Source organism: Pleurodeles waltl, chromosome 2_1 (assembly GCF_031143425.1).
Source record: "Pleurodeles waltl isolate 20211129_DDA chromosome 2_1, aPleWal1.hap1.20221129, whole genome shotgun sequence".
Classification (NCBI taxonomy): domain Eukaryota; kingdom Metazoa; phylum Chordata; class Amphibia; order Caudata; family Salamandridae; genus Pleurodeles; species Pleurodeles waltl.
Genome location: NC_090438.1, coordinates 102,756,536 through 102,783,487, shown reverse-complemented (window position 1 = coordinate 102,783,487; position 26,952 = coordinate 102,756,536). Strand labels below are relative to the sequence as shown.

The 26,952-nt window shown below is 42.7% G+C and overlaps 1 protein-coding gene across 4 annotated transcripts in view; it reads left to right on the top strand.

The window, feature by feature from the left end:
• RLIM (ring finger protein, LIM domain interacting) overlaps nt 1–26,952 on the top strand; it is a 98,000-nt gene that overhangs the window by 23,112 nt on the left and 47,936 nt on the right. For all 4 annotated transcript variants that reach the window (XM_069210897.1, XM_069210913.1, XM_069210905.1 and 1 more), the window contains one exon: nt 7,944–8,133. In XM_069210897.1, the coding sequence (XP_069066998.1) occupies nt 7,965–8,133 (169 nt within the window). In that variant the 5' untranslated portion in view covers nt 7,944–7,964. The remainder of the gene's footprint in view (nt 1–7,943; nt 8,134–26,952) is intronic.

Here is a 26,952-nt window from a genome sequence, read left to right as displayed (position 1 = left end):
TCTTGGACATGTTTGTGAAGTTTTTGTTTTTCATTAGGCTGTGAAGATGTGATCTGTCGTTAAAAACAGTTTCCCTTATCTGACCCAATAAGGTTCTTCTGTGTTTAGCCGTCCTAATCTTTTCACAGCACCTGCCTTAAGGTTGAACCTTGTCGTACCACCAAGAGTCTGTGTGTCTTTGACTGTTAGCTCTATTGCTTGAACGACCGGAATTCGACCTGACATTTGAACTGAAAAGCATCCATTGATGAAGGTGTGGTGTATCTCTGGATATTTTACTGCAAGTAATGTCATTTTGGCAGAGTATACAGTAAGATTCCTAGTGTAGCTCATCCTGTCGTATGGAAAACAACATGGGATCATAGAGCTTATGGTGGTAAGATATAAATGCCAGTTTCCTTCTTGAGCAGCACGCAGGAGAGCCAGCAAGACATTTTCAACAATATCCACATACAACATCTAAAAGAGAGAGAGATTGTCATGACAAAGATGTTCCAGGAATACATCACACAACTGCTTTAGTTTGGCGAAAGCAGCATTCTGCAAGGCGGTGTCTAATCTCTGACATGGGGCTTTTGCAAAGTCATTAGTTTACTCCTTCAAGTAATGTTATCTGCATGTTCTGTTCATAATTCTTCTCAACCCCGGTGATCAGTCCAACCAAGCCAGTGTCAACATAGCTTCATAAACGCACTTGTGCATTCGAACTGCATGATTGTACATACGACCTTCTAGCACTGATGATATTGATCCTTCTGCTATCATGTCTGCTTCAACGCAAAGGTCTCAAAGGCGAGTGTCTTCAAAGCATTTTCCAAGAATGGACTTGACTTTGCAAATGGTGTGAAAGGTGCCCATTCGTAGAATGATTCTGTCATATGTTTCTTTATGCTTCCACACGATCTCAGTTGCTTTTGCAAAGAGTTTGATTCATGACCACTACAATTTTTGCCAAATGCTGCGATTCCCTTATCAGTTCTGACTGTTTCAAAATTTCAGAAACAGCTGTCAACTCAGTTGTAGGGACTAATGGTGGGCAAATAGCCAATGGAATCCTGTGATACACTAGCTAGGTCTCTAGTACTGATGTTAAACGCTGTGCAACTTGGTATCTATGCGAGGCTCGCTTCTTGTCTTGTAACAACCCAAATTATTTTCGTAGTTTGTGAAAGCTTCAATTGGGCTACACATTCCAGTGTGACTTTGGTACTTGTCCTTAATGGCTGAGGCCCAACTCGTTCACCAGAAACCTACCTGAACAATTCCTCAGTATTTGTGGTGGTCAGTGTTCTTTGCTTTTTGTTTCTCAAAGCTTGGGAGAGGAGCTTTAAAAGGTTGTGGTCCAAATAACTTTGGCTTCACAGCTATCCTGTTGACTCAGTGAGTTGCCCACTTGCCAGTAAGTCTCTTCCAGCGTATCCGTGTTATCCCATGCTAAGTTAGTGAAGACATGAGGCTGAATGTTGGCTGGAAGAACAACTTGCTCATTTAAGGTAGCAGCGCATTTGTGAAGCACAAGGCAGTATAATTTTCTTCTGTTGTGTGTATGAAATCCCATGATCAAGACTGCAAATGATTTCAACATTGTCGGTCAGCGTTATTACAGTGTATAGGAGCAACAATTGCTCCGGGGGTGGGAGGGAGGTCTGCTGGCCATTTGTGACTGCGTATGTAGTGTCCTGACTGAATGATTGCCTAAATAAGGAAACCCTTTTAAGGGAGTCTGGCACTGTGAATTAATCTTTATCAGGGTTTGATGCATGATATGTTTTAATCATTGTTGTTAGGTGCATTATGTTTGATCCATGATCTTGTACATAGGTGTTGCCTTAACCTTTAAAAATGATCATTTTCTTTTCAAACTATGGTTTTCTTTTTACAACGTTCTGTAGCATGACCCTATTGGTTTGAACCAATAATTTTCCTTGGTTGTCATGGAATATGTGGAGGCTGTCACTGAACTCTAAATCCAGTTTGCTTCTAGTATGCTTCATGGTTGATTTGTCTGTTCCCTGTATTCCTCTGCATGTCATGAGGGTAACAAGCCTTTCAGTGAGTTTACTCACAGGTATTTATTATCTCTTTGTTAGGAATAATTATGGTTCTAATGTATTGAAATAGTTCGTCATATGCTTAATCTCTCATATTTTTGTAGTCCTCATCAGTTTGAATGCTTGATGCGTGAGCTTCCTCCTTTGTTAGAACTCTTGTGTAGTTCCTATAACAAGATGCATGATAATGGGCTTCAGCAGCAACTATGTCCCTACTACAAACTTCTAAGATCTTTGAATCATAATTAATGGTTGCACACACTTTTGTCAACTCTAAGCTCCGTGGCCTTGATTAAGTTCTCGCACGTTGATGTCCCCTCGTAGCATTTGATTTTTCCACAAAATATACATTCTTCAGCATACACGTTTGACTTTATTGATGATCTGCTTACGCGTTTACTCGGGCGCTCACTTGTTCCAGCATTATTACTGACACTTGCTTCAGCTTTGTATTTAATAGTCTGTAAAGCTCTTCTTAGTAAACAGGCTTTTGCACTTCCTGTGGTATAATACTTGGGAAACAGTGTTGCTTTCCACATTTCTGCAACGTCCAACTGTGCAATGTGATTCCTTACTTGAGCTGCTTTTAACAGTTTTCCATGTTGGACATTTGATCATAAATGAAGTATACACTAGGGATCAGAGGGACAGGATGTACTTGTTTCGGTATTCATGATGATGTCATTCACCATCCGCTCTGGAAAAAATTAATTACAATTCTAAATTTTACTTATAATAAACAATTATTAAAACATTTCTTTTTCAATCGCGTTGTCTTGGGAGTGGTATGGTAACTCACAAAAGGCAAAGAGTTATAATTTGCTATCCTATTTTTCATCTCTAGGCGTCCATACCATGCCAGTAAATCATATTAGAAAGCATTCTTGCCCACCCCCACGTACTGATAACATGGTTGGCTCAAGGCCTAATCCCAAAGCCCTGGAAACTGGCAATTGTTAAACCTCTTTTGAAAAAAGACAGCTGATCCAAGCATTTTTCCCAATTTCTGGTCTTTCTTCCTGCTTTCTTTTGCCAAAATGTTTTAAAAAAAAAAAAAAAGGTTAGGGGGCGGTTAATGGATTTTCTTGAATATTCTAATATCCTTCACCCTGGAAATCTGGGTTCAGGGCCCACACATTCCCCTGAATAAGTCTTTCTTGAAGTGTCTGAAACAATAAATCACGTTGGCTGAGTCAGATTGCTGTGCTAATCCTTTTGTATTTTCAGGATGGTTCGACACAGTGCTGCACACTGTACTCCTTAAGTGTCTTAGTGAAATTGGTATTCGTGGCCAGGCCTGGGCTTGGTTCCAGCCTTCTCTTGTAAATAGGAAGCAAGTGGTGTCCATTTGGCTGTTCACCCCAGTAGAGTAAACAGAGGCATGGGGCAACGCAAGGTTCGTTGCTCAGTCCGACATTATTAAATATGTACATGTTTCCTCTAGTAAAATCCTTTTGGCATTTCCACTACCTCCCATGTGGATGATACCCAATTGGTCTTTTCTCTTTGGTACTCTTTTGTCTCTGAACTAAAATTTAAGAACTGCTTCATCAGTATCATCCACTGGATGGAATATAACATTCTCGAGTGCAGCATTGAATAAACAAGATACTATTATTCTAGAATATTGTTTGCCCCACTGGATTGGTGGCCCAACAATCATATAACCCCACTGCCTTCAGTGGGGGTGGCCAGGAATTTAGGAGTCCAATTTGATGGAGCTTTGTCTTTCTGATCGAGTTACTATCCGTGTCTGGCGGGAGCGCCAACTGTTTTTCCCTGCCTTAACCACGCATGTACTGAACTAACATGCGTGGTTAAGGCAGAGGAAAATAGACTGAGGATTGGGAGAGGACGCGGTCAGGTAAGTGGGGGCTGGGCTAGGGTTGGGTGGAGTGGGGATAGTGCTTGTTTTTAGTGGTGGGTGTGTTTTTTTTTATTTATTTTTTTATTTTTTTATAAATATATATAAAGGGGCCGGGGGGTCGGGGTAATTTCAGTTCTTGGGGGTCGGTGGGTCACAGTAGTTTTAGGGGTAGGGTTTGGGGTAGTCTTAGTTTTAGGGGTGGGGGTCGCATGCTGAAACCACGTGTGCCGTTCTACGCATGCCTTTACCACAAAAAATCATTAAGTTGTGCATGGTAAAGGCATTCGTGGGAACAGTGCGGTCGTTGTTCTGACCACGTTCAGGCATGCGTGGTGCCAGCATGCGTTGTCCCATTGTATATTCGTGTCTGGCACTTGTTTTTATTCTTATTAAATCTCTTAAAGTTGTTTTGAATTTTTCCCACTTGTTGCTAGAAAAAAAAAGTTGCCCTTATTACCTCAAGGCTTGAGTACTGCAGTACCTTTTACTTGGAAATTACTAAGCAGTTACTGTACAAGATTCAAGTGGTCTAAAATGTGGTGATAAGATTAGTCCTTAAGCTTCCCTGCAAAAGATCAGTTTCTCAGGGGTTTAAGAATGTGCACGGACTACCAGTCCATGAACTGGTTTGGTTTTAAATCTGACTTTGGTGTTCAGAGCTTTCTGCTTGGCAGTCTCAGAGTACCTCTCAGATTGTTATACGCATTACGGGGCCCAAAGGACTTTTTGTTATGAATCTTTAATCTCGGGCTTAAAACGATGGGTGGAAATTCCTTTACCTCATTAGGCCTGGAACCTGCTTTTCTTAAGAGATTCGTGTCATTTGACGCTTGTGGCATGAATGGGCTGCTTCCTGGGTTGGGAAGTGATCACAGCGGACCTGTTGCACTGCATCAGTGGACTAGAGATAAGAGGCTCCGATCCGTATCCAGGAGCTGCCCTGTGCCCCAGCTGCTGCTCCTCCCAGACATGTGCATGGTTTGCTGTATTCGCCACTCCTCCAGGGAAAAAATCTCACAATGTGCATCTTGGTAAGGAAACTCATCTAGTCTGTGCCTACCCTCTGACCTGCCCCTTTTGTGCAAGTACTGTGAACACACGAGCCAGATTCCCTGCTTAGGTGTTGCACATTAAATTGTGTATTTTTAGCTCTTGCCTAATCATACTTCATTACCCAGTATTTAGTAATTGTATAGCTCTTCAAAAATACGATAATATTTTGCTCTTGGAACTGCGCTTCAATTTTTCTGCAATTTTGTTTTTTTTCACCCCCTTCACTGTAAGTCCTCAAGTCAGGTGTGTGCATTTGTAACTTTTATAATGATGTCGGCGACTTTATTTTAAAAATGTGGATTGGGAATTACTGTTACATTGGAAAGTACTTCACTACTTTTTTCATAGGCTGCTACTGTAGTGATGCAGTTGTGCACAGAATGTTATAATGCTGTTGACTTGTATTGAGGCACTTGTTTTTCTGTCTGTGCGTTGAAATGTCTTGAAGTGTCCATAAATGTTTCCTGAGGCAAGAATGTATTCATAAATCGGACTGCATGACCCAGTGTGTAGTTATTGTATAGCTCTAACAGCACCTGGATAGTGTACTCCGAGGCGTAACACTTGCAAGGTCCCAAAGGCAAGGCCTATTGGCTATGCCTTTGCTTCTTTATTTAGTAGTTTAAGAAATTGCTAAGTATCACTTTTTTGGTCACTTCTTAACTCTGATATGCTTGGCAGTCTCTTCCTCCTACTCTCTGGGCAGATTAGAGGTCCTGTTAGACGACCATCCATGTCTTTTTCGTGTTTACCAGTTTTCTGGTGTTTGAGCCTGCTGTTTGCTTAGTTCTGTGTATTTTCAGTTCCATTACCCCGATACCCGAGCATTCTCTTGGGTCGCAGAGTATGAGATTTTTCAAGTGTGCTGTGACTTGGAAGGGCCTGTTTAATTTCTAGAGTCCCACAATTGATTTTCACTCCCTGGATTTCTGGAAACTGCATGCAGACAATGACCTTTTTCCTTGCAGCTTGAAGTATTGCCATTGCCTTTTTCCTGGGGGTTGTGTGATCTTGTGAGGTGTGTGTGTGGTTTGTGTTTTTTTTTTTTTTTTATTTTTTTTTTTTTCTCTTCTTCCCTCTGGTGAAGAGTACTTACTGTCTAGTGATAGTCTTTATTCAGGCCTCAAAAAAATCATAAACATGTTACAAGACCTACTACAGGTCGAGTAACTTGAATAAACTATTTGACTATAACTGTAATGTACTCCGCTTGTAAATAGGGCTCAAATTGTGTGATACTGGTCAAATATTTTGGTTTAATCATGTTTTTCTTCATTGTTGCATACAAGGATACCTCCAAATATGTGAGCTCAGCATTTCTGCTGTACCCCAAAAAAAAAATATATATTTTTTTTATTTTTTATTATTAAATAGACTAAATGCTTGCTCAATGTATAAAAAATAATCTAGCCCACATATTCGGAACACTTGATCCATTACTTGCCTCTTAGTTTACTAATAGCATTGCCATCAGGACAAGAGTGTTTGTTTCTAAGTTTATGTTTAAACACTTGCTTTTAATAAATCTATTACTAAAGCATGATGTGGTTGCACGCTGCCGTTTTACTAACCGCATTTCCAAGAAATGGTCAAAACCCTTCCCACCAACTTAAAGCTTTACTGATAACTATATAATGTATTAACAATTCGTGAAAATAGAGCTGCAGAAAACACTTTTTTTTTTCTTTGCACATAACCAAGGAAAGTGTTCTGATTTTGTTTTCATCCTATTAAAGTATTTTTTTTTCCTCATTACACAGAGGTACGAACAGTGGGCTTTCATAACTATTGAAATATAATTTGGAAATGTTTGTACAGTCGACTTGGCTATTTAAATGTTGTGTACTTGGAAGAACCCTGACAAAATCCTAGACCTCTGCACTGAGAAGGAAAATTAATTGTAAGGCAAACTGACTTTAGACCTCTGGCTCTGAGCACGAGTAAATGTGACAAAAACAAGATTTAAAGACATCTTAATTGTTCCCACTTCTGACTGAACAAAACACCAGTTTGTCAACTCACCAGATGGGGGGAGTAGGTCCTAAAAATAGCTTGACCCGATTAAAATAGAACTCGCCGTAGCAAGTGGGTGAATAGATTTTTCGAGGCCTGTTAATTTCAGGAATAGTTTCTACCAAACTGAGCAATATTATGAGGTGCCCTCTACTGTTAAAGTAGTAGCTTGGAACGAAGTAATAAATAATCATGCTGAAAATTATATCTAAACCTAGGGGTTTTCCCCACATTGTTTTGAAATTTTAGTTAAGTGTCCAGTGCAGCCCTGGAAGCAAGCAGGCAACTAAACTGACTATATATCTATATCAAGTATTAGGATATCTTATTTCATTTTGTTTAGTTAAAGTTCCTCAGTGTTTGGTTGTGCAAGGTTTGTTCCGTTCTGTATCAAATTGTTTTCCTCTTTTTGTCGAGGTGTGTGTGTATAATTAGTGGAACAGAGTAATACTCAAGGTGAATAGTGCAACTTTTTAAAAATATAAAATTACATGTTTTCATCTTTAGGTTGTGTGGTACCTCCCCTTCTTTACTGCACCAAGTGACATTGATTCCATTTTAGTCCTGCCTTTTATTTTTTTTTATTCAGATTATGTAGTATAAAAGGGACTTACTTAAAAGGGTTGCTTTGGAATTCCTTAAATTGATTTTCCATGCACAAGCCAATTTTTTGGTGCTTTTTGGGGTAGATGATTGGGCCATACTAATACCCAAACACGCATAAACACCCACCAGAAGCCAGACCTCTTACATGCTCTCGCACCTTGGCTGATAATACTGTCAGTTGGTTATAGAGCTTTCTTAAGTTTGTTAAATAATTTGTCATGATTTTAGATGCCCGTAGTTTGTATGTTAGTGTTGCTAATCGGTATATAAACAATTTATTCTGCATTTATATTCCATATTTGATCTATTCTAAAATGTTAACTCTTGCTAATTGATTTATTTTCTTTCTTTAGAAACTTACCACTTTTATCACCATGGAAAGTGGCGATTCTAATGATAAGGGTGGTTCAGAGCAGTCGGAAGGTCAACGGCAAAGTCAGCTAGAGCGATTGAATAGAGAGGAAGCCTTCTATCAGTTTGTAAATAATCTCAATGAAGAGGACTATAGGCTTATGAGGGATAACAACTTGCTTGGTACTCCAGGTATGTTATAACACTAACTCAGTTTAACTTTTTATGTGCTTATAAATGTTACTGTTAAATGCAAAATGGCTGGACAGTGGTTTACTTAATTGTGTTCTCTATTACGTTAGATCTCTTGCAAATGTATCCGTTCTTTTAGCTTAGAAAAATAGCAGAAAGTTAAATGTGAAGTGTATTCCAGTTGCATTTATTTGCCTCTGATAAATGTCTGGGTTCGTAATCTTATAAATGGTTTTCCCGGTTTCTTATCAGAATATTTTTTTTTTTCTACTGCATTCTCGTAACCAGAGTATTGCTCAAGTTACAAATTCTTAGGTGTCACATTTAACTATGAACTCATTTCCCACAATTTGTGCTAAGCCTTCACTTGTTTCAGGTATGACTCAAATTAATCTCTTCGGGTGTCTGTTAATTATCACAGTGTTGCTGGTGGCAGTGTCTTTATTATTTATAATAATGTCTTTGCTAATACACATGCTTCTATGAAGAGTTTATTGACTTAGATTTATTGAACCAACAGGCCTCAGACTGCTTGTTAAAAAAAAATATATATATATTTTCTTCCATTCTGGATCCTAAGTTACAGCCCCAAAGGGTTCATCCTGTAGAAAACAGTCACAGATAAGCTCCATTCGGCTCTCGTACTTAGCCTTGCACACCAAGCTGCTGCCCTTCCCCAGCATGCATGTAAGATTGGGCTTGAATTCTCTAAATTTTGTAGTGTCTGCAAACTGCATGCTATGTTTTTAAACACATTTTGAAAACTGCGGGAGGAATACACACCTGTCTCATTAGCATTGAGTTCAGATGGTTGGAAAATACTTTTGAGCCAGCGTAATCTTCTTCTATTGTTTTCTTATAGACTTTAATTGGTGAGTTGCACCACACCCAACCTTGAGTAGTAGAGCACTATGAAGCAAAGAAATGCACAGTTCTACGCAGAAGCATGCACAGCAGTCGGGTGTCTATTTTGCCACTTAAAGATCGATTGTGTTGCATAAACTCTAGGTTTTTAATCTAAGATTAGCATTATCCTTTAATGTTGGCCATACAGTGAATTGCCCTCTATCTTAACCAATTTGCATTCTAGGGTGGGCTACTCGCTACAACACTGCATGTCAGAAGAGCCATCTTGTTTTATCTTAGGACTCTATCCTTCAGTAATACAACTCCATTTTTTGTTGTTAATTTAGCATAGCATTGCAGGGGTATTAGCGAGGATTTTGCCCCTTGGTAGAGCATTTGGTGTTACCCATTTGTAATGGATATTTTTGCTTTGCTGGTGGATGGTGAAGTTCATTGATTTCTGTTTCAGCTTTTTTGTTGTTGAGTAAATGGGCCTTTTAACTAATGTTTTTTATTTAATCATGTGCATTGTAATCAAACCTGGGTTGTCTAAGCCTTTTTGAGACCGTGGTAGCACTGGTTCGCTTTTGTCATTTTGTTGCCTTGTGAGCTCACTGGTATATGGTCAGTATTTTTATTTTTTTTCCCTTACATTTTCATTGTCCTTCAGGGGTGTGTATTTATTTCTTTTTTCTTTTTTTTAAGTCCTCGCTGCTGTAGCGAATCAAAACAAAGAGGATAAGGCAGTGGTCCCTGCGCTTGATAAGGTTTCCAGATACTTTGAGTTCAAGTACCAAGAAGATTATGTCCAGGGAATATCCACCTATCTGTTGGTCCATAAGAGAGTTGAACTGCTGGTTTGTGTGATAATTATTAAGGATGTTGTCTAGTTTGTATCACATTATCATACCACCAGGGAAGTAGAAATTGAGAGGATTTTAAGATACTCCACAGTGGTTTTTGATGTGGGCAAATCAACAGGAATAAACCAAAGAAGATGAAGATAAGTCAGAATTACCTACTGAAGATCTGCAGATAAGGCGTTTGCTAGCTGGGTTACAGTGATGAATGGTAGGTTTGGTTCAGAGTAGGAAATGAGACCAAAGGTATTTGTTCATCGTGTTGTTACACTGGAAGGTCAGCTGATGATGTAGAAAAAGATAAGGGCTAAGTGCCTTTCTGTGGAGAGATGACAGAAGAGGAGGGGAGATAAAACTGGATATTGTCCCTGTAGAAGGTATTTTCAAAGCGGTTGAGTAAGGTTAATGGGTTGCAGGGCTTGAGGCTGTTGGATGGATTTGGTTGGTGCAGGAGCGGCAAGAAGAGTTTGTAGTTTTGTTCGGCAAAGCGGATCAGTGGAGGTAATTTGAGCGTAGTGTTCAGGAGAACTGAAGGGGCTGAAAGAAAGCCATGGATGTGAATGCGCGGAGGGCTGACAGTTTAAGGTGGAGAATGGAGGATATTGTGGGATGTATCGATACTAATAAGTTCTAGCTGGAAAACTAAAAATGCAACTTTAATAAGCAGCAAAGTCATTACAAGAATGCATAAAAATACCTTGGTGGTTATGTGATTGTGTGAACCAGCACCAGAAATTTTTCATGTCCTCCTAGAAGTGTGAAGGATCAATATTTGTAAAACACACCTTGCGAGCCCACCATGTAACTTCCAGATCTGTTGAATTGCCTGTTTTCTTTTCTGGCTATTCTTCAGTCTGGCGTCTGGCGAGAAATAGGAAGCCGAGCTGGACAGAGGGTTTCATCACAGAAGGCATGGGAGGTTTGAATCTCCAGTCATACCAGGCACAGGCTCACAATCCGCTTTTGGACACCGCTTCAGTCTTCTGGGCAGTTTGGCGTTGGCTGTCTGAAGCGTCACCTCAGTTTTTCATTGAGGGGACCTTCTGACCTGATCTACTTTCACAAGCTGTCTAATGGTGTTGCATTGAAGTTGAGCTTTCGAACAGCAGTCTCATAGGCAGCCACATCACTTTTTTTTTTTTTTTTTTAACCATCCAGATGAGGCTGCTGGCATGAACGTTGGTTTCCTTGGTTCTAGGCCTGCTGCAGATTATGGACATGCTTGCTATCCTTAGTCTGTTTCGTTCAGTGAAGATGTGGTCATAGAAAAAAAATTGAGATATGGAATCTAATCTAAAGTTCCTAGAAGGTAACACTGACGGATTCTTTGGCAGCACAAAAGAAGTGCAATGCTGTCAACATTTCCTCTTTAAACCATGGCACAAAACTTTGTCAGATGTTGGCTGGCATTGGCAGAGCTTCCCGTTTAGCACGTATAAATATTTACAGTGACTCTTTGGAATTTTCTGACTTAGTTTCTGCAGAGAGAGAGAGAGGAAAGGTTTAATTGAAAATATTAAAAGGGGTGCAATTCACCTACCAGCTGTGAGCAAAGTAGATCTTTTGCAGATATTGAGGGGAAGCTATTTTTACAATGACTCAAATACATGAAATGTGATTGGAGTAATACTTCCATTTAAAAAAAAAAAAATTCTAACAACTGCCAATCGCTTGATTTTAGCATTCCAAACCATTGTTCTTTTGCCCACCTTGCCACCTCAGTTTGGACTATGCAAATCATCCTTGAACATGGTCTAGTAAGAAAAATCAAGCCTGAATGCGCAAGGCTGTCCTTGAACTGGAACACAGGCAAACCAAAATCAGTTTTTCTCTGGATGGGGCTCTTCAGCTTACAGTGGGGGCAAGCGGCGTCCACACAGTTTAATTATTTGTTAATGCGGTCCGGGGTGAGGTTTGCTCTGTGAATAATATAAAATTGGATAAGGCGGAATCTGGAGTTGCGGGGGATGGAGGTATGGCTGGATAATGCCGCTTCCCATGCTTTTTCAGTAAAGGGTTCAGTCAAGTCGCCCTCCCAGCTGATGTGCAGCGCGGGGTGGGCATATAGTGTGTGCACTGTAAGCGTGTCAGTGAACCACTGTATTAGGTGTCTGCCTTGACCCATAACGTGTAGGTATTGCACTAATAGGTTTGTTGGGGGATTCAGTAGCCATATCCCCCTCCCCCCCCACCTCCATGATGGTGCCATCACCAATTAATTGTATAGTAGAAATTGTCCTGCCGGGAGACCCGTCAATGCTGTCAGTTCATTAAATGGACTGAGCCTATTTTCGCTGTAGAGGTCACCCAGTGTGTGTAGATCGGCAGTGTGCCAAGGCCCTAGTTCAGTAGTGGTTGTGAGCCGTGTACCGCGCTGTATACCCAGTAGCACCAGTGCCGGGGCATAGGGAATGGTTTCACTCGTGAGGTTCAGACACCTGCGGCAGCAACAATGAGCCACATTTAATAAAAGCTTTACAGGTGGTTTCACGGTTGTGAGGGGGTGGAAGAGGTGCAAGATCTGCGTAAGTGTCCAGGTTAGAGAATTAGTTGCCGTGTCAGATAGTTGAAGGCCCGCCAGCCATCGCGCCACCCGCTGAAGCTGAGAGGCCAAGTAATACTGTTCAATATTTGGCACCGAGAGGCTGCTTTGGGTCAAAGGTAAGTAGTTTTTTTTTTTTTTTCTTTTCCCCAATGCCACTCTGCATCTGCCTTTGTTCCAGATAAATTTCCTCATTCTGGGTTCCAACTCTCCAAAAGAAAATGGAAAATTTGGCTGTGACGTAGTAGGGTAAGCTGGAGAAGGAAATATAATAAGCGAGGGAGCACTACCATCTTCAGGGGGGCGATTCTTCCTGCCACCAAGAGTGGCAGTGTTTGCCAAAAGGTCATTTGGGAGTGAAGAGATGATACCGCCTTTCTGAGGTTCCCATCATTACGGTCCTCCTTCCTGAGGAATATGTGTATACCCAGGTATCGGAACGCCCTGCGTTGCTAAGGAACACAAACCCCAGAGACGCAAGCCCGGCAGATCTGGATGGAAGGGGAAGAGGATTTTGGCCATTTAACAGAGAAGCCAGATAGGGCGGCAAATTGTTGCAGAATGACTGCAGTTTCAGGAGGGACGATATCAGTGTCTCTGAAGTACAAAAGATGATCGTCTGCATATAAAGATACGATATATGGGCGGTCGCCCAGTAGGATGCTCCATGCCTCTCCTCTCCAGCGAAGTTCCACAGCCAGGTGCTCCATTGCTTGAGAAAACAGTAGCAGAGAGAAGGGGTAGCCCTGTCTGGTACCCCTGCCCACCTCAACTGGCTCAGAAATGATCGTGCCGACCTTGACCCTGACCCTGAACCGGGATAGAGTATACAACAGTTTCACCATACATAGGAAATGGGGGCCAAGGCCAAATCGCTGTAGTGGCTCGAACAGATGGGACCATTCCAAAGAGTCAAAGGCCTTCTCCAAATAGAGTACAAGACGTCCTGCTCGAGGCCAATCCCGAGTCCACTATCTCATGACTCGAAATAGGCATCTAATGTTGTGGGAGGTGTCCTGTGCGGGTACAAAGCTGTTCTAGTCTGAATGAACCAGCTGAGGGACCAGGGGCGCCAATCGCGTTGCCAAGGCCTTGGCCAGGATTTTATAGTCTGTATTGAGCATCGCCAGTGGTCTGTGGGAGCTGAGCTCCGACAGATCCTTGCTGGGCTTTGGAAGTGACACCAGTAGTGCTTCAGGTTGTGATGCAGGCAGGGATGCTGTCTGCGGTGCCTCCTCATAGAGACAGAAGGCAAGGCACGAGTGCTGCAGAGAAGGACTTATAAAAGTCGGACGGGAGGCCATCTGGGCCTAGGGTTTTGCCTGCGGACAAAGCACATATACTATCCTGCACTTCAGACAGTGTCAGGGGTGCCTCCAGTTCTCCCGCTGTTATCTATCAGCTGAGGCGAAGTGGTCAAAGGGAAACATTTGTTGTATTTCTTTTGGGTCTGCTGTCGCAGTGGGTGTAGTAAAGTGTCTTATAGTATCGTGTGAGCTCAGAATGGATTTCTTGGGGAGTGTGGAGTATATTCCCAGTTGCTGAGCGGAGTTCCGTAGTAGGACTGCGTTCTTGATCTTGGCGAATGAGCCAGGCCAACAATTTACCGGATAGTTTGGTTCCAGTCCTAGGGAACCCACATCCTGACACACACCCTTGCCACAAAAGGTGATGGGAGGAATGCTTGTGATTTTCTAACTGGCAGTCGCTCTGGGTACAGTTCCTCCTCCTTTTGCTCACCATGCCACCTCCGTTTTTTTTTTGTTTTTTTTTGTTCCCCCCCCGTGCCTTAATAGAAATGTGAAAGGATGTCTGCCACTACAGACAGGTAGAGCAGTTTTGAACTGTTAACTCAACTTTGCAATTTACATTAATGGCAGTCTTTACCTTCCTTTTTTGGTCTCGCCTGGGTAGCGCATGCGCTGTCCCTTCGAGACATGCAGTTGCTACTCAGTGGTCTTTTAGTCCACTCTCCACTTCTCAATCACTGTGTTGCGTCTCTTTCTGAAAATCTGTCTTGTCTGTGGGTAATGTTTGACCCTTCTCTTGCTCTTCTGGCCCCTTCCAGGGAGCGGGCCCTATTGCTTGTATTTGTTCACTTTGCTGTAATGAGGCTTTGTTGGAGCCGGTTCTGGATCTGTGGTGGAAGCCTGTGTCTACACCTGCTGTTTCCAAAGTAATTGCCATGAGGTATAGGGATGCACCAAGTGACCTCCCAATTCCTTAGTCAGCATGAGACGCCTGAGAGTCTGTTAGTACAGGCTTCTCGTTCTTCTAAGATGGCTCCTGATTCCTTCCCTACGACAACTACAGGTAGGGAATTGAAAGGCATTGAACAGTCTGCTAAGAAGGTCTTTATCATGTAGCGTGTGTTGGGTAGATATATCTATGCACTGATGGACTCTGCTAAGGAGGTGGTTCCCAAGCTGCTGCAAGATATGAAGGAACTTTAAGGAGCTGCTGCAGGACAGTGAGGCTGCTGCTAAGCAGGTCATCCAATCGAGCCGGGACACGGTGGACTGTGTTGTCCGAGCCATGGTTAAATCAGTGGCTAGCAGAAGACGTGCATGGCTTAAGGGGGATAGGGGTTCTCCCCTGATGTACAGTCCACCTTGATGGATCACCCATTTGTCTCCAGACTGTTTGGAGAGAAAACTGACTCAGCGCTTGGACGGTTCAAGGAGAGCAAAGCCACATTAAGTTTTTGTCTTTAGTCACTCCCCTTGCCCTATAGACTTTTCCGTAGGTTTTAGGGGGGTTTGGCCGCAGTGTCGCCTTTCATGGGAGGCAGCAGTTGCAGGGTCAACAGTCTGCCAACCCACCTTTATAGGCCAGGCAGATGTCAGGGGAGACCTAGGCAATGTGGTGCCGCCCAGCAGCCTGTTTTCTCCTCTTCCGCCTCCTACTCCTCCTCCACTGGAAACTTTTTAAGGAAAGCAGCCCTAGTTCTCTCCCCTTTCAGCAGCATGTGTTGCCTGTAGAGAGAAAGCTGATTCATTTTCTTCGTGTGAGTCAATAACATCAGACTCATTGGTGTTGAGCATTGTAAGAAATGGATATACCCTTCCCTTTTTGATGCCTATTCACATCTCCATTCTGTAGTTTCACAGGAAGTATATCTGGTCATGGTAGGGTTGCAGAACTACCAGTTAGTGGTCCTTCCTTTTGTTCTTACTTCCGCACCACAAGCCTTCACGAAGGTGATGGCAGTGGTTGCAGTGCATCTCAGAAGAAGGGAAATATCAGTATTCCCTTACTTGGATGATTGACTGCTCAAAGCTGAGTGTCCAGATTTGGTGCTGCACAACCTGCAGATGACAACCAAGTTGTTCAACCTGAGGCTTTCATTGAACATGTCCAAATCTTACTTGGAGCCCTCTTGGTGCCTTTCGTTCATAGAGACTGTACTGGACACAACATTGAATCATGCCTTCCCCCTCCTAAGAGGATTCGGGGCATTCAGGCTATGATTCAGAATAGAGCGTTTTTTCCGGTCATAAAAGGTCTTACGCCCACAGTCATAACGGATGCTTCCAGAGTGGAGAGTGCATCTGGGGGAATCTGGAGATCAAAGGTCTGTCTCCAGTGGAACAGATGGTTCACATCATTCTTATGGAGTTGTGGGCGATACCTCTGGCTCTCAAGGCCTTCCTACCTTCCATTTGCTGTCAGTTGGGTCAAATTTTGACAGACCGCACTACTGCAATGTGGTATGCCAACAAACGGGTTGGGGTAGTGTTTTATCTTCTCTGTGTAGAGGCTCAATTACTGGTCCTGGTACGTGCAGACAGTCTCAGCTGGCACTTTTCAGCAGACCATGAGTGGCAACTCCATCTGGAGTTGGTTCTTCATGTCTTCCAGTTATGGGGGGTGCCTCGGATATACCTTTTTTGCCACTCCCTCAAACACACACTGCTCGTCGTTCTGCAGCCTCCAGTATCTGATGCAGGGAGCATTGGCAGACACGTTTCAGTTGAGTTAGGGCAACTGGCTACTTTACGTGTTTCCTCCTGGTCCCTTGATTCCTCGGGTTCTAAGGATGATTTGCCGAGACCAGGCCCAAGTCCTATTAATAGCCCCGGATGGGACAAGAAGGTTGTGGTCTCCCTCAGAGGGCAGACCTCCAGGGTCAGAGCCTGCACCGACATTCCTGGAGATCGAACGGGGCATTCTGTATTTCATGCTAACGAGGTGGTTTTGAGAACCAGGGAGGCTTTCCTGCCAAAGGTGTGGACGCCTTTTCATTTAGGGAAGTTCATCACGCTTCCGTCCTTTTGCCCTCCTCCCCATCCCTCTAAGGAGGAGGTAAGGCAGCACTGTCTGGATTCAAAGAGAGCGCTGAGCTTCCATGTGGACAGCACAAGAGTTCCGGATGGACGATCATCTCTTTTTTTTTTTTTTTTTTTTTTTTTTTTTTTGGCCAAGTAGGTAAGATGAAGGGCAAAGCTGTCCATAAAAGAACACTATCAAGGTGGGACATTCTTTCAATAAGATATGTTATGTACTGGCAAAGTAGGATCCCTCCCCCCCCCCCCCGAAGGGATTCGAGATTGTTCTATCAGAGCTAAGTCTAGTACTTCTGCTTTGGCTAGAGGTGTACCTGTTGTGAATATTTGCAAAGCAGCAACTTGGGCTTTCCTTCACACTTTCGCAAAGCATTACTGCTTGGATTCAGAAAATTAGGCGGATGGACATTTTGCCCGTTCAGTGCTGCAGGATTTCATGGCATACCCAGACGGGCACCTACCTTAGAGTGCACAACTGCTTTGGGACCATATTCAAAAGGTGAGGAATACACAGGTAGATGTATCCATCAGAAGAACAAGTGACTTATCTTGGGTAATGCCTTTTCTGGTGGATACAGTATCTACCTGTAGATTCCTCACTGTCCCACCCGCTTCTCCATTGCCTGTCTGGTTATGCCAAGAATGAAGTTTTGTGTATATATATTTCTGGCAAGTTCTATAAACCGAATGTATGTTTATATTTGGATGTATATATAAATTCTTGTATTGAGTTTGGAAATGTGCTTGTGATGTTGGTGTTCACCCATTCGCCTCAGAGCATGGTAAAGACGTCAGTCGTGTGCGGAGCCATTCCATTATGATGTCCTTGTTGAGGTGGGGGCATTGGGAGAGTTAATCAGGTGAAGAATCCACAGGTAGATACTGTAACCACCAGAAAAGGCATTACCAAAAGTAAGTAACTTGTTCTTTCTGTTGGCAGTGGTTGTAACTTTGGTATTTGTTGCATGTGGAACAACTCCCCAGATCTTTCAGGCTGTTGCCATCCTTGTGTGTGTGTGTGTGTGTGTGTGTGTGTGTATGTGTGTGTGTATGTATATATATATATATATATATATATATATATATATATATATATATATATATATATATATATATATATATATATATATCCACAATATATTGGAAATGGATAGCGAAGGTTCTCCGCCTTCGCAGCACCTGGGCCTCCCAATTTTTAGATTAGGCTCTTTAGTGGAGAAACTCTGATGGTGATTATGTTGAAGGAGTCGGATCTGCCCGATTCTGCTAAAGAAATGTACGTCAAGAATGGAATACTAATTTGGCATGTATATGTGGAATTGGGAAAGGGAAGTGATAGAGATACCGATCTCATTCACTGATTTACAGCTCTGTGAGGCACTTAGGTGAAATGCAAGCCACTGAAAATCCTTTAAAGCACTAATGAGGCCGAGAAACATAAGGAGCAGCTGTAGTTTGTTGATGAAATGGGTTTCAAAGTTACATGTATAATGAAAATGAATATAATGAAGTTTGCTACCAAATATTATGAAAGTAAGAATACGTCATTACAAAGGAATATGGCAACAGCGTGGGATAATCACTTTGACAATGTACTGTGATCCACAAAAAATCAGACTACTATGCACGTGATCTTAATTAAGCGCACTCATTGCAACAAAGAGATTCTGTGACTTTAAGGCCACAATATAAAAGCATGGTTGATTTCATCACGTGGTTACTCTGTTTGAAAAACGATGCACCTATGATTAAGGCTGTGCTGTCAGCCAAAACGCGTCCGGGAAGAACATTTGTTTGAAAATGAAATAAAATGCCTCATAGCGCTGCGAAACTGGCCTGGTGCTTTTCTTCGTGTGGTGTGTGTATGTGTATGTATATGTGTGTATGTGTATGTGTATGTATATGTGTGTGTATATGTGTATATATATATATATATATAGCCTTTTCTTGAATGAACGACAAGGATAATTCCTTGGCTAGTAAACTGTGTTTTTTTTTTAAGTTTGGAGAAATATGCACACTGCATTAAATATTTGTTTTAGTTGTTCAGATGTCTCTCTATCCTACCACATAATGCAAGAGATGCTGTCCCTTTATATATTCAATGCATCCTAAAACTGTTACTAGTAGGGGTAGACCCCTCTGAAAATTGCATACGTACTTTACATTAGCAGCACAAAATTCCTTCATCTTGTGAAGTTTAAAATATGCAAACTTCATTTATGTCGTTTTATGTCCTTGTGAGCTTGAGTAGAGGGCTTCAAATTGTTACTTGAAATAATTCATGCATAATTATATTACAGCATGCTTGCTGTCTTCTGATCATGTAGTATTTTTTTGTTTTTTTCCCTGGGGATTTTCCTTGTGCTTACTTTATAACCTACCAGTACACCTCACGCCAGACTTGTTGTTGCTAGCAGCGATTGGAATGCTGGTAATTGTTCTGTCTTGAACTTCCTCGACGTTTCAGGCTGTTGCAGTCTTCATTTTTTTATTTCTGCTATATGAATAAACTGCGTTGATTGTTCTTTGGTTAGTGAACTGTTCTGGGAGACAGGGTTGTGTGTGTGTTTTTTTTTTTTTTTAAAACAAAAAGCACATTGCGATTATATTTTAAAGTATAGGGAAAAACGCTGTTCAGTCTTGGAATCGCCCTAACATATGGTGATCTTGGGCAATTGGCATAGTTTACAGCCTGGCGAGACTTTTGTAACCTTTATACCACAAGATAAGATCTTTTCCCAAGAAAGAACCAGCTACAGTGTGTTAACTATTTACAAATTGTTTTCATTTGATGTCCTAAACATATGCAGTATTTGCAAGATCTGTGACAAATACACTGTATGGGTTATTTCCATATTAAATTTCCTAGGTGCCATGCACTTCATTTTGTTAGCAAAATAAAATGAATGGTGAGTTTGGAGCTAAATGCATACTGTAATGAACATATGTTTTTAATTTTCTGATTTTTTACGCTACGACTTTATTGCAGTGGACGCTGTTCCTAATCTGCTCTTTATTCAATGCAACACAAAATTGAGAATGGTGGGGGTACATCCTTTCAATGGCAGACTTACAATACAGTAACACCACAATAAAAAAAAATTCTAGCTTACGCGTCAAGAATTTTCAATTCTATTAAGGACACTGAGGAGAGGATTATACTACCTCCTTCTTTACGGACCCAAATACAGCAGCCAATTAAAACAGTGAAACAATAGCTACATTTCCCATGATGCACAGGATAGAGATCACATGTACCAATCACCTCCCGTGCCCTTTGTCCATAAATGCTTTGACCCCCAATATCACTTCCTCTTTCTTTGTCCAGATCCGACAGTTTTGAACTTCAGAAACAAAACTTCTTACATAGTCGAAGAGACAAGGTTCCTCAAACTCTTAAGTGCAACACGACCCGATCTCCCCTGGAACCATGTCTTTCAAACTGAACCGGACAACAGATCGGAATAACTAGCTCCTCAAAAGGATTACACAGAATACTTCAATAATTCTTCTGATCAGAGCCTAGAAAGAATAACAATCATAGGTAATATCATGACATCTAGTATAACAAACAAAACTAAGTCCATACATATTTCTCAGGGTGGGAAAAAATAAAACCTTAACATATATAGCCAATATATTATGATAACATTCTACTCTATACAGTACTAAATGAATGGGAGGGATAATCCTCGCCTCCGTGTCCTTAATAGAATTGAAAATTCTTGATGCGTAAGCTAGAAACTTTTTTTTTTTCTTCTATTTCAGTTCCGGAGGCTCCGATTATGCTCGTTTAAAGCTGATTAATAACTACAGAGGCAACATCTACCACAGGTTTATGATAACATTTGCGAAATGTAGACTCTGAAGAACAGTCAGCTGCCTTCATAATGTCCTCTAGACAGGAAACTAGTGCAAAAGTCTTGGATGCCATAGCTCCTCTAACTGAATGGGCTCCAAATTGGTTGGTATCTATCCCAGCCTCGTTCATTAACCATTTAATCCAGCAAGATAATGTGGCTGAGACTGGTTTGAAAGGTTTTTGCAAAGATATATAAGTAACTGACCAGTAGCATCTTGACGGAATTTGTCCGTAACCACTTCATACTCCTTTAAACATTGAACTACACAGAGTTTTGAATTGTCTAAAAACATTGGATATGTTACCGACCTGCAATTAGTTTTTGTCCGTCTGGCAATATTAAACCTAACCCCATCAGGAGTGTAAACTCTACCAGCCAAGTCTAAGGCTTTGACAACCGATACACGCTTACAGGATATCAGGCATAACAACATTGTCAATTTGGCTGAAATCTGTTTACGAGACCGGTACCTATTAGATGGCCAGGAATCTAAAAATCTCAATATAATACTCACACCCCACAATACTGAATACCTGGTTTGAGGAGGATTAGATAGACAAATACCTCGAAGTAATTTACAGATAAGAGGATGTTCACCAACAGGCCTACCTTCTATATGAATATGACCAGCTGAAATGGCCGGTCTAAAATTATTAATGGTTCTGTAAGCTAAGCCTGAGCCTGCCAATTCTGCTAGAAAGTTGACTATCATTTCAACACTTGATTCCACGGGATTAATATCTCGTCTAACACACCAACCATTCCATCTACGCCATGCAGATGAGTGTCTTTTATGAGTGCCCGAAGCCCAGGCTTGCTTGATGAAGTCAGCAGCCTGTTGCGGAATTCCATCTTGCCCTGAAACCCTCCAAGCCATCAGTGTCGGTTTCCCTGAAATGATCATTGGATGTTGATGGTTCTCCGGGTTCAAGAGAAGATGCGGACGAGGAGGAATGAGTAGAGGGGGAGCGCAAGCTAACGGTAGGGCAATCGGAAACCAAGGTTGAGCTCTCCAAAAAGGAGTCACCATTATTCTCTCCGCTTTCTGACGCCTTATCTGAGATAGAACTCTGGAGATCATTAGAAATGGAGGGAATGCATATCCCCAAAACCTTGACCAATCCTGAAGGAAGGCATCAAGAGCCAGAGGATCTGGACGCCAGCTAAAGAATCTCTGAGTCTGGGTATTGAGCCCAGAGGCAAATAGATCCACTTAGCATGGGCCCCACATCTTGATTATCTGCAGAAAAATTACCAGATCTAGTCTCCAATCGCTGGAATTCTTAAGATATCTGGAGTTCCAGTCTGCTGTTGTGTTCTGATCTCCTGGGAGATATTCTGCCTTGACAGTCAGACGATGACTGAGGCAATAATGCCAGAACGCTTTGGCTATCTCCGCCAAGATTTTGGATTTCGTCCCCGCTAATTTGTTGACCTACTTCACTGCAGAGATGTTGTCCATCCTCAATAGGATGCAGCAGTCCATCTTCGGAGGAGAAAGGCTCCTTATGGCAAATGAGCCCGCTAGAAGCTCTAGACAATTGATATGCAGAGTCTGCTCCCAATTTGACCGGCGACCTCCAGTTACTAGGGAGCCGCAGCGGGGTCCCCATTGGCTGGCATCGGATTCGATCACTATTTCCGGATGAGATCTGAACATCGCCCTGCCGTTCCAAGCGTCCATGTGTTGAAGCCACCAACTAATTTCTGCCTTTACTTCGTTGGTCAGGGGAATAATTTCCGAGTAACTCAGTCCCTGTTGTAAGGGTCTGATCTTGAGTCTCTGTAAAGCTTGATAATGCAGGGGAGCTGGGAAGATTGCCTGAATCGACGAGGCCAGAAGGCCCACTATTCTGGCAATGTTCCTCAAAGAAATCATCTGATTGGATAGAGCGGACATCCATTCTCTCTTGAGACTTCGAATTTTCTGAGATGGGAGAATCAGTTGGGATCGGAGAGAATCTATCTTGAACCCCAGGAAATCTCACCTGTGAGGGCGTCAATAATGACTTCTGCACATTGATCAAGAAACCCAGATCCTGCAGAATACTGATTGTCCATTCCAGATGAGACATGAGAGTTAGAGGGTTCTGAGCCATCAACAAAATGTCGTCCAGGTAACTTATCAATCTGACTCCCTTGGTTCCCAGCCATTCCATCACTGGCCTCAACAGTTTTGTGAAGCACCAGGGGGCTGACGAGAGACCAAAAGGAAGCGCATTGAATTCTAGACAGTGTCTGTTCCATAGGAGTTGAAGGAACCTCCTGTGAGGGGGTAAATGGGGACTGAAAGATAGGCATCCTTCAGGTCTAGACGGACCATCCAATCTCCCTCTACTAGGATATCTTGTAACATGTGGATTCCTTCCATCTTGAAATGTCTGTATAAAATCCAGTAGTTGAAATCCTTTAGATTCAAAACCAGACGATGGCCCCCACCTTTTTTGTCTACGACAAATATGGAGCTGAGGAATCCAGAAGGGTGAGGAGACGAGAAACTCACTGCTGCTTTGTGTAGTAAAGCCTGAACCTCTATGTTTATGAAAGTCTGATTTGCGAGAGAAAGACATTTGTGCTGGAGGTGTTAGTTGGATCGGGGTCCCTCTGAATTCCAGATGAAAACCTAATACTGTTTGCAGAACCCAGGGGTCTCCTGTAATCTTTTTCCAGTTTTCTAGAAACAAACCCACTCTGCCTCAAAGACGTACTTGAGAATATTGAATAATGCTCACCTGCATAATTGGATTCCTGGATCGCTCCTTGTTGACCCTTGCGGGCTCCTACTCGGTATTTGGAGCGGCCTCCTCCATAACGAGTGGGGTAGAAGGTGGAGTCTGACTGGTCGGTATACCAATTTCCTCTCCCTCTTGGGTATTGGTATTGAGGACTTTGAAAAGATCCTCGACTGGGCATACGTCCTCCGACACGTCCGGCCCTGGCAAAAAGGTTTCTCTTAAACACTTTTTTAAGCGACAATTGCGCTTTATCTAGAGAGGAGAAAGTGGAGCAAGACTTGGCTAACTCTTTAATAAAGGATAAACCAAGTAGGAGACAGTCTGCAGAAGGACCTGCTTCAGAAGTGGCCAGGTCTGTTAGCTTAGGATCAATCCTCATGAGGATTGATTTATGTTCTGAAGAAATCACACAATTTGCGTTGCCCAAAAGGCACAAAGACCTCTGGGTCCAACCAATCAGGACTTCTGTGTCTACAGGATCACCTGACTCCTTGGCAATAAATGCCATATCTAGGATTTTCGTCAGAGGGCCAGTGACATCAAGTAATTTATCTTGGCATAAACGCCAAGATCTGTCTAAGCCTTTCTTGGGGTCTTTGCCAAACTTTCTCATAATTGTGACCATCGTAGGGTCAGTGTCCGTAACCTTCTCTTCCACATCTGGTCTAGGACACACTGCCCTAAGACGTGAACGGACTTCCTTGTCAAAGCTCCTTCTGATATTGTTGTGGACGTATAGCGCCACTTCTGGAGACTGAACCCAATTGGAGGCTCTAGGATGTACAATTTCCGTGGGATCGAAATCCAGAACTCTAGGCGTGGATGACTGTTTCTTATGTTTTTTACTGGGGACCGGAGTATCCAGGACATCTGAGTCACTGGAGTTGGAATCAGACGAGGACTGAGAGGATACCATATCCTTATTGGAACTATAGTTGTGCTCAGCTGAGCGTTTTTTACGCAATTTATTAAATGCGTCTGCATGTAAACTAGCAGCAGTCCCTTCGTTTTTGGATTTTGATATGCATTTCGATCCTTTTTCCTTTAGAGGTAGATGTTGTTCAATAAGCCAGCCCTGGGACTTTGCGTAATCGTAGAGTTTCCCTGAAAAGGGACCTAGAGCTCTTACCAGGGTGTCATTTACAGATTGTTGGACCCTATTGTCGAGGGCTTCCACCAGGTTCACTTCAAGCTGGTTGCCCAGCTTTTCAGGGTAATACCCTGTATCATCTTCACTCCACTGAGCCATCAGATGCTGTGTTACAGAGAATTAATATGTAATTCAACAAAGGGGAGTGCAAACCCCTGACTGGTAATGAAAGCCCATATAGAACGTGGAGGGAGCAACCTGTCACTGGCACTCTAGGCAGAGCCTCTTAAATTATTACAGCCCAAGTTCTTTTTTGATAAACTGGGCGTCAGGGAGCCAATAAAAGAGTATAATTCTAGGAATGGGGCTTACTGCTCCCCCTCGCGTCCACTATCGAGTCGATCCATCACATTAAAAAAAGTAAAGGGATCGGCTTGAAGCAAAGCGCGCGTAATCAAAATAGAAAACGGACTACACTGTAACATGTAGAAGGCTCCCGCTCCACAGGGGCTTAGTTGAAGTACCGGCACGGAGCCGAAGATTATGAACGCGTAAAGTGTTTTAGAAATGCCACAAAGTGCGCGAAATCGCGTCGCAAGCACAAGCGATACACAGATAAAACAGCAATAATCACAATACAGCGCATTAAGAGAGGAAAATAAAATGTCGCTTATCTGCTGCGGAGCTGCCAAGAAAGAGGAAATGACATTGGGGGGGGTCAAAGCATTTATGGACAAAGGGCACGGGAGGTGATTGGTACATGTGATCTCTATCCTGTGTATCATAGGAAATGTAGTTTGTTTTTTCTCTGTTTTAATTGGCTGCTGTATTTGGGTCAGTAAAGAAGGAGATAGCATAATCGGAGCCTCCGGTCCTGAAATAGAATTATTTAGACTATTACAGTTTATTAGAGAACGTGCAGTCTGACTCCTCTCCGAATCTACGCTTTCTATTGTGAATTTTAAAATGTACAAAAGTTCTTTACAGAGGTGTATGCAGTTGTGTATGTGAATAGAAGGCCACATTGAACTAAACATTGCCCTAGATCACCTACATTACCCTTCTTTCCGCCTAGAAATGTGCTTGGCTGCCATGATTTTTATTTTATGATTAAAACATTTCTTCTACATACATAAACCTTAATGGACCAAAACACAAGAACACAGTTGCTTTAAAAAAAAAAAATGTGTGTGTATATGTATATATGTGTTCGATGGCATGTGTAGCTGCAGATACACATGCTGTGCACATCCCGCCATCTGTTGTTGGGCTCGGAGTGTTACAAGTTGTTTTTCTTCGAAGAAGTCTTTTCGAGTCACGAGATCGAGGGACTCCTCCCATTTCGGCTCCATTGCGCATGGGCGTCGACTCCGTCTTAGATTGTTTTTTTTCCGCCATCGGGTTCAGATGTGTTCCATTTCGCTCCGTGTTTCGGGTCGGAAAGTTAGTTAGAATCTCGGAAAAATCGTCAGTATTGTTTGCGTTCGGTATCTGGGTAGTTACAACAGATCGACACCGACTTTTAAAGAGCTCCGGTGGACCTTCGGGGTTTTTTCGGTTCCCCGTCGGGGCCTGCTCAGCCCGGCCACCTGTATCTTCAAGGCTGATGGAACGGACCCCATTCCGCTTCTGCCCAAAATGTCATAACAAGTATCCGTATACAGATCAGCATCTGGTCTGTAACTTGTGTCTGTCTCCAGAGCACAAGGAGGATACCTGTGAAGCCTGTCGAGCTTTTCGGTCGAGGAAGACATTAAGAGACCGAAGAGCGAGAAGACTGTAGATGGCGTCGGCGCCGACACGACAAGGGCGTTTTGTGGAGGAAGAAGAAACCTTCTCCATCCAGGAATCGGACTCGGACGAGCTCGATCCAGAAGAAACGCCGAAAACCGTGAGTAAGACGTCGAAACATAAAACTCACGAGAAGACAAAAGCCCACGGGACGCCACCGCCAACAGGCCATGGCTTAACCTGAAAAATAGGTGACCGATCATCTGCATCAAAAAAGGGCACTCTTGTGGCGAAGTCATCCGACTCCGGTCGAGATACTGCCACACAGCAATCTCTGGCCCGAGACAGCGGCTCCGAGCAGATTCGGCACCGAAACGGTTCGGCACTGAGACACTACGACGCCGAAAATAAAGGTTTCCTCGGAGCCCAAAAAGGTGACTGAAAAGGTTTCGATTCCGAAACATCCAGCCTCGGAACCGAAAACAGGTTCCTACACAGAGGAACAGGGATTGTCCTCCCAGATGCAAGGACATAAGTTCGGAGAAGAACTTGAATCAGTAGAGCCAGACTACACTCAAAGAAGGCTCCACATTCAAAAAGACACAGGGGAAGATAAGCACTCTTCCCCCAATTAAGATGAAAAGAAGACTTGCCTTTCAAGAAAAGGACAAGCAACCACAGGCAAAGGTGGCAAGACAAGCAACTCCACCACCATCTCCACCATCAATGCACACATCACCGGTAGCCACTCCACCACTGATGCACTCCCCGACTCATACTGCAATGAGTCAAGATGATCCCGACGCATGGGACCTTTTATGATGCTCCTATATCAGATAACAGCCCAGACTGTTACCCTGCGA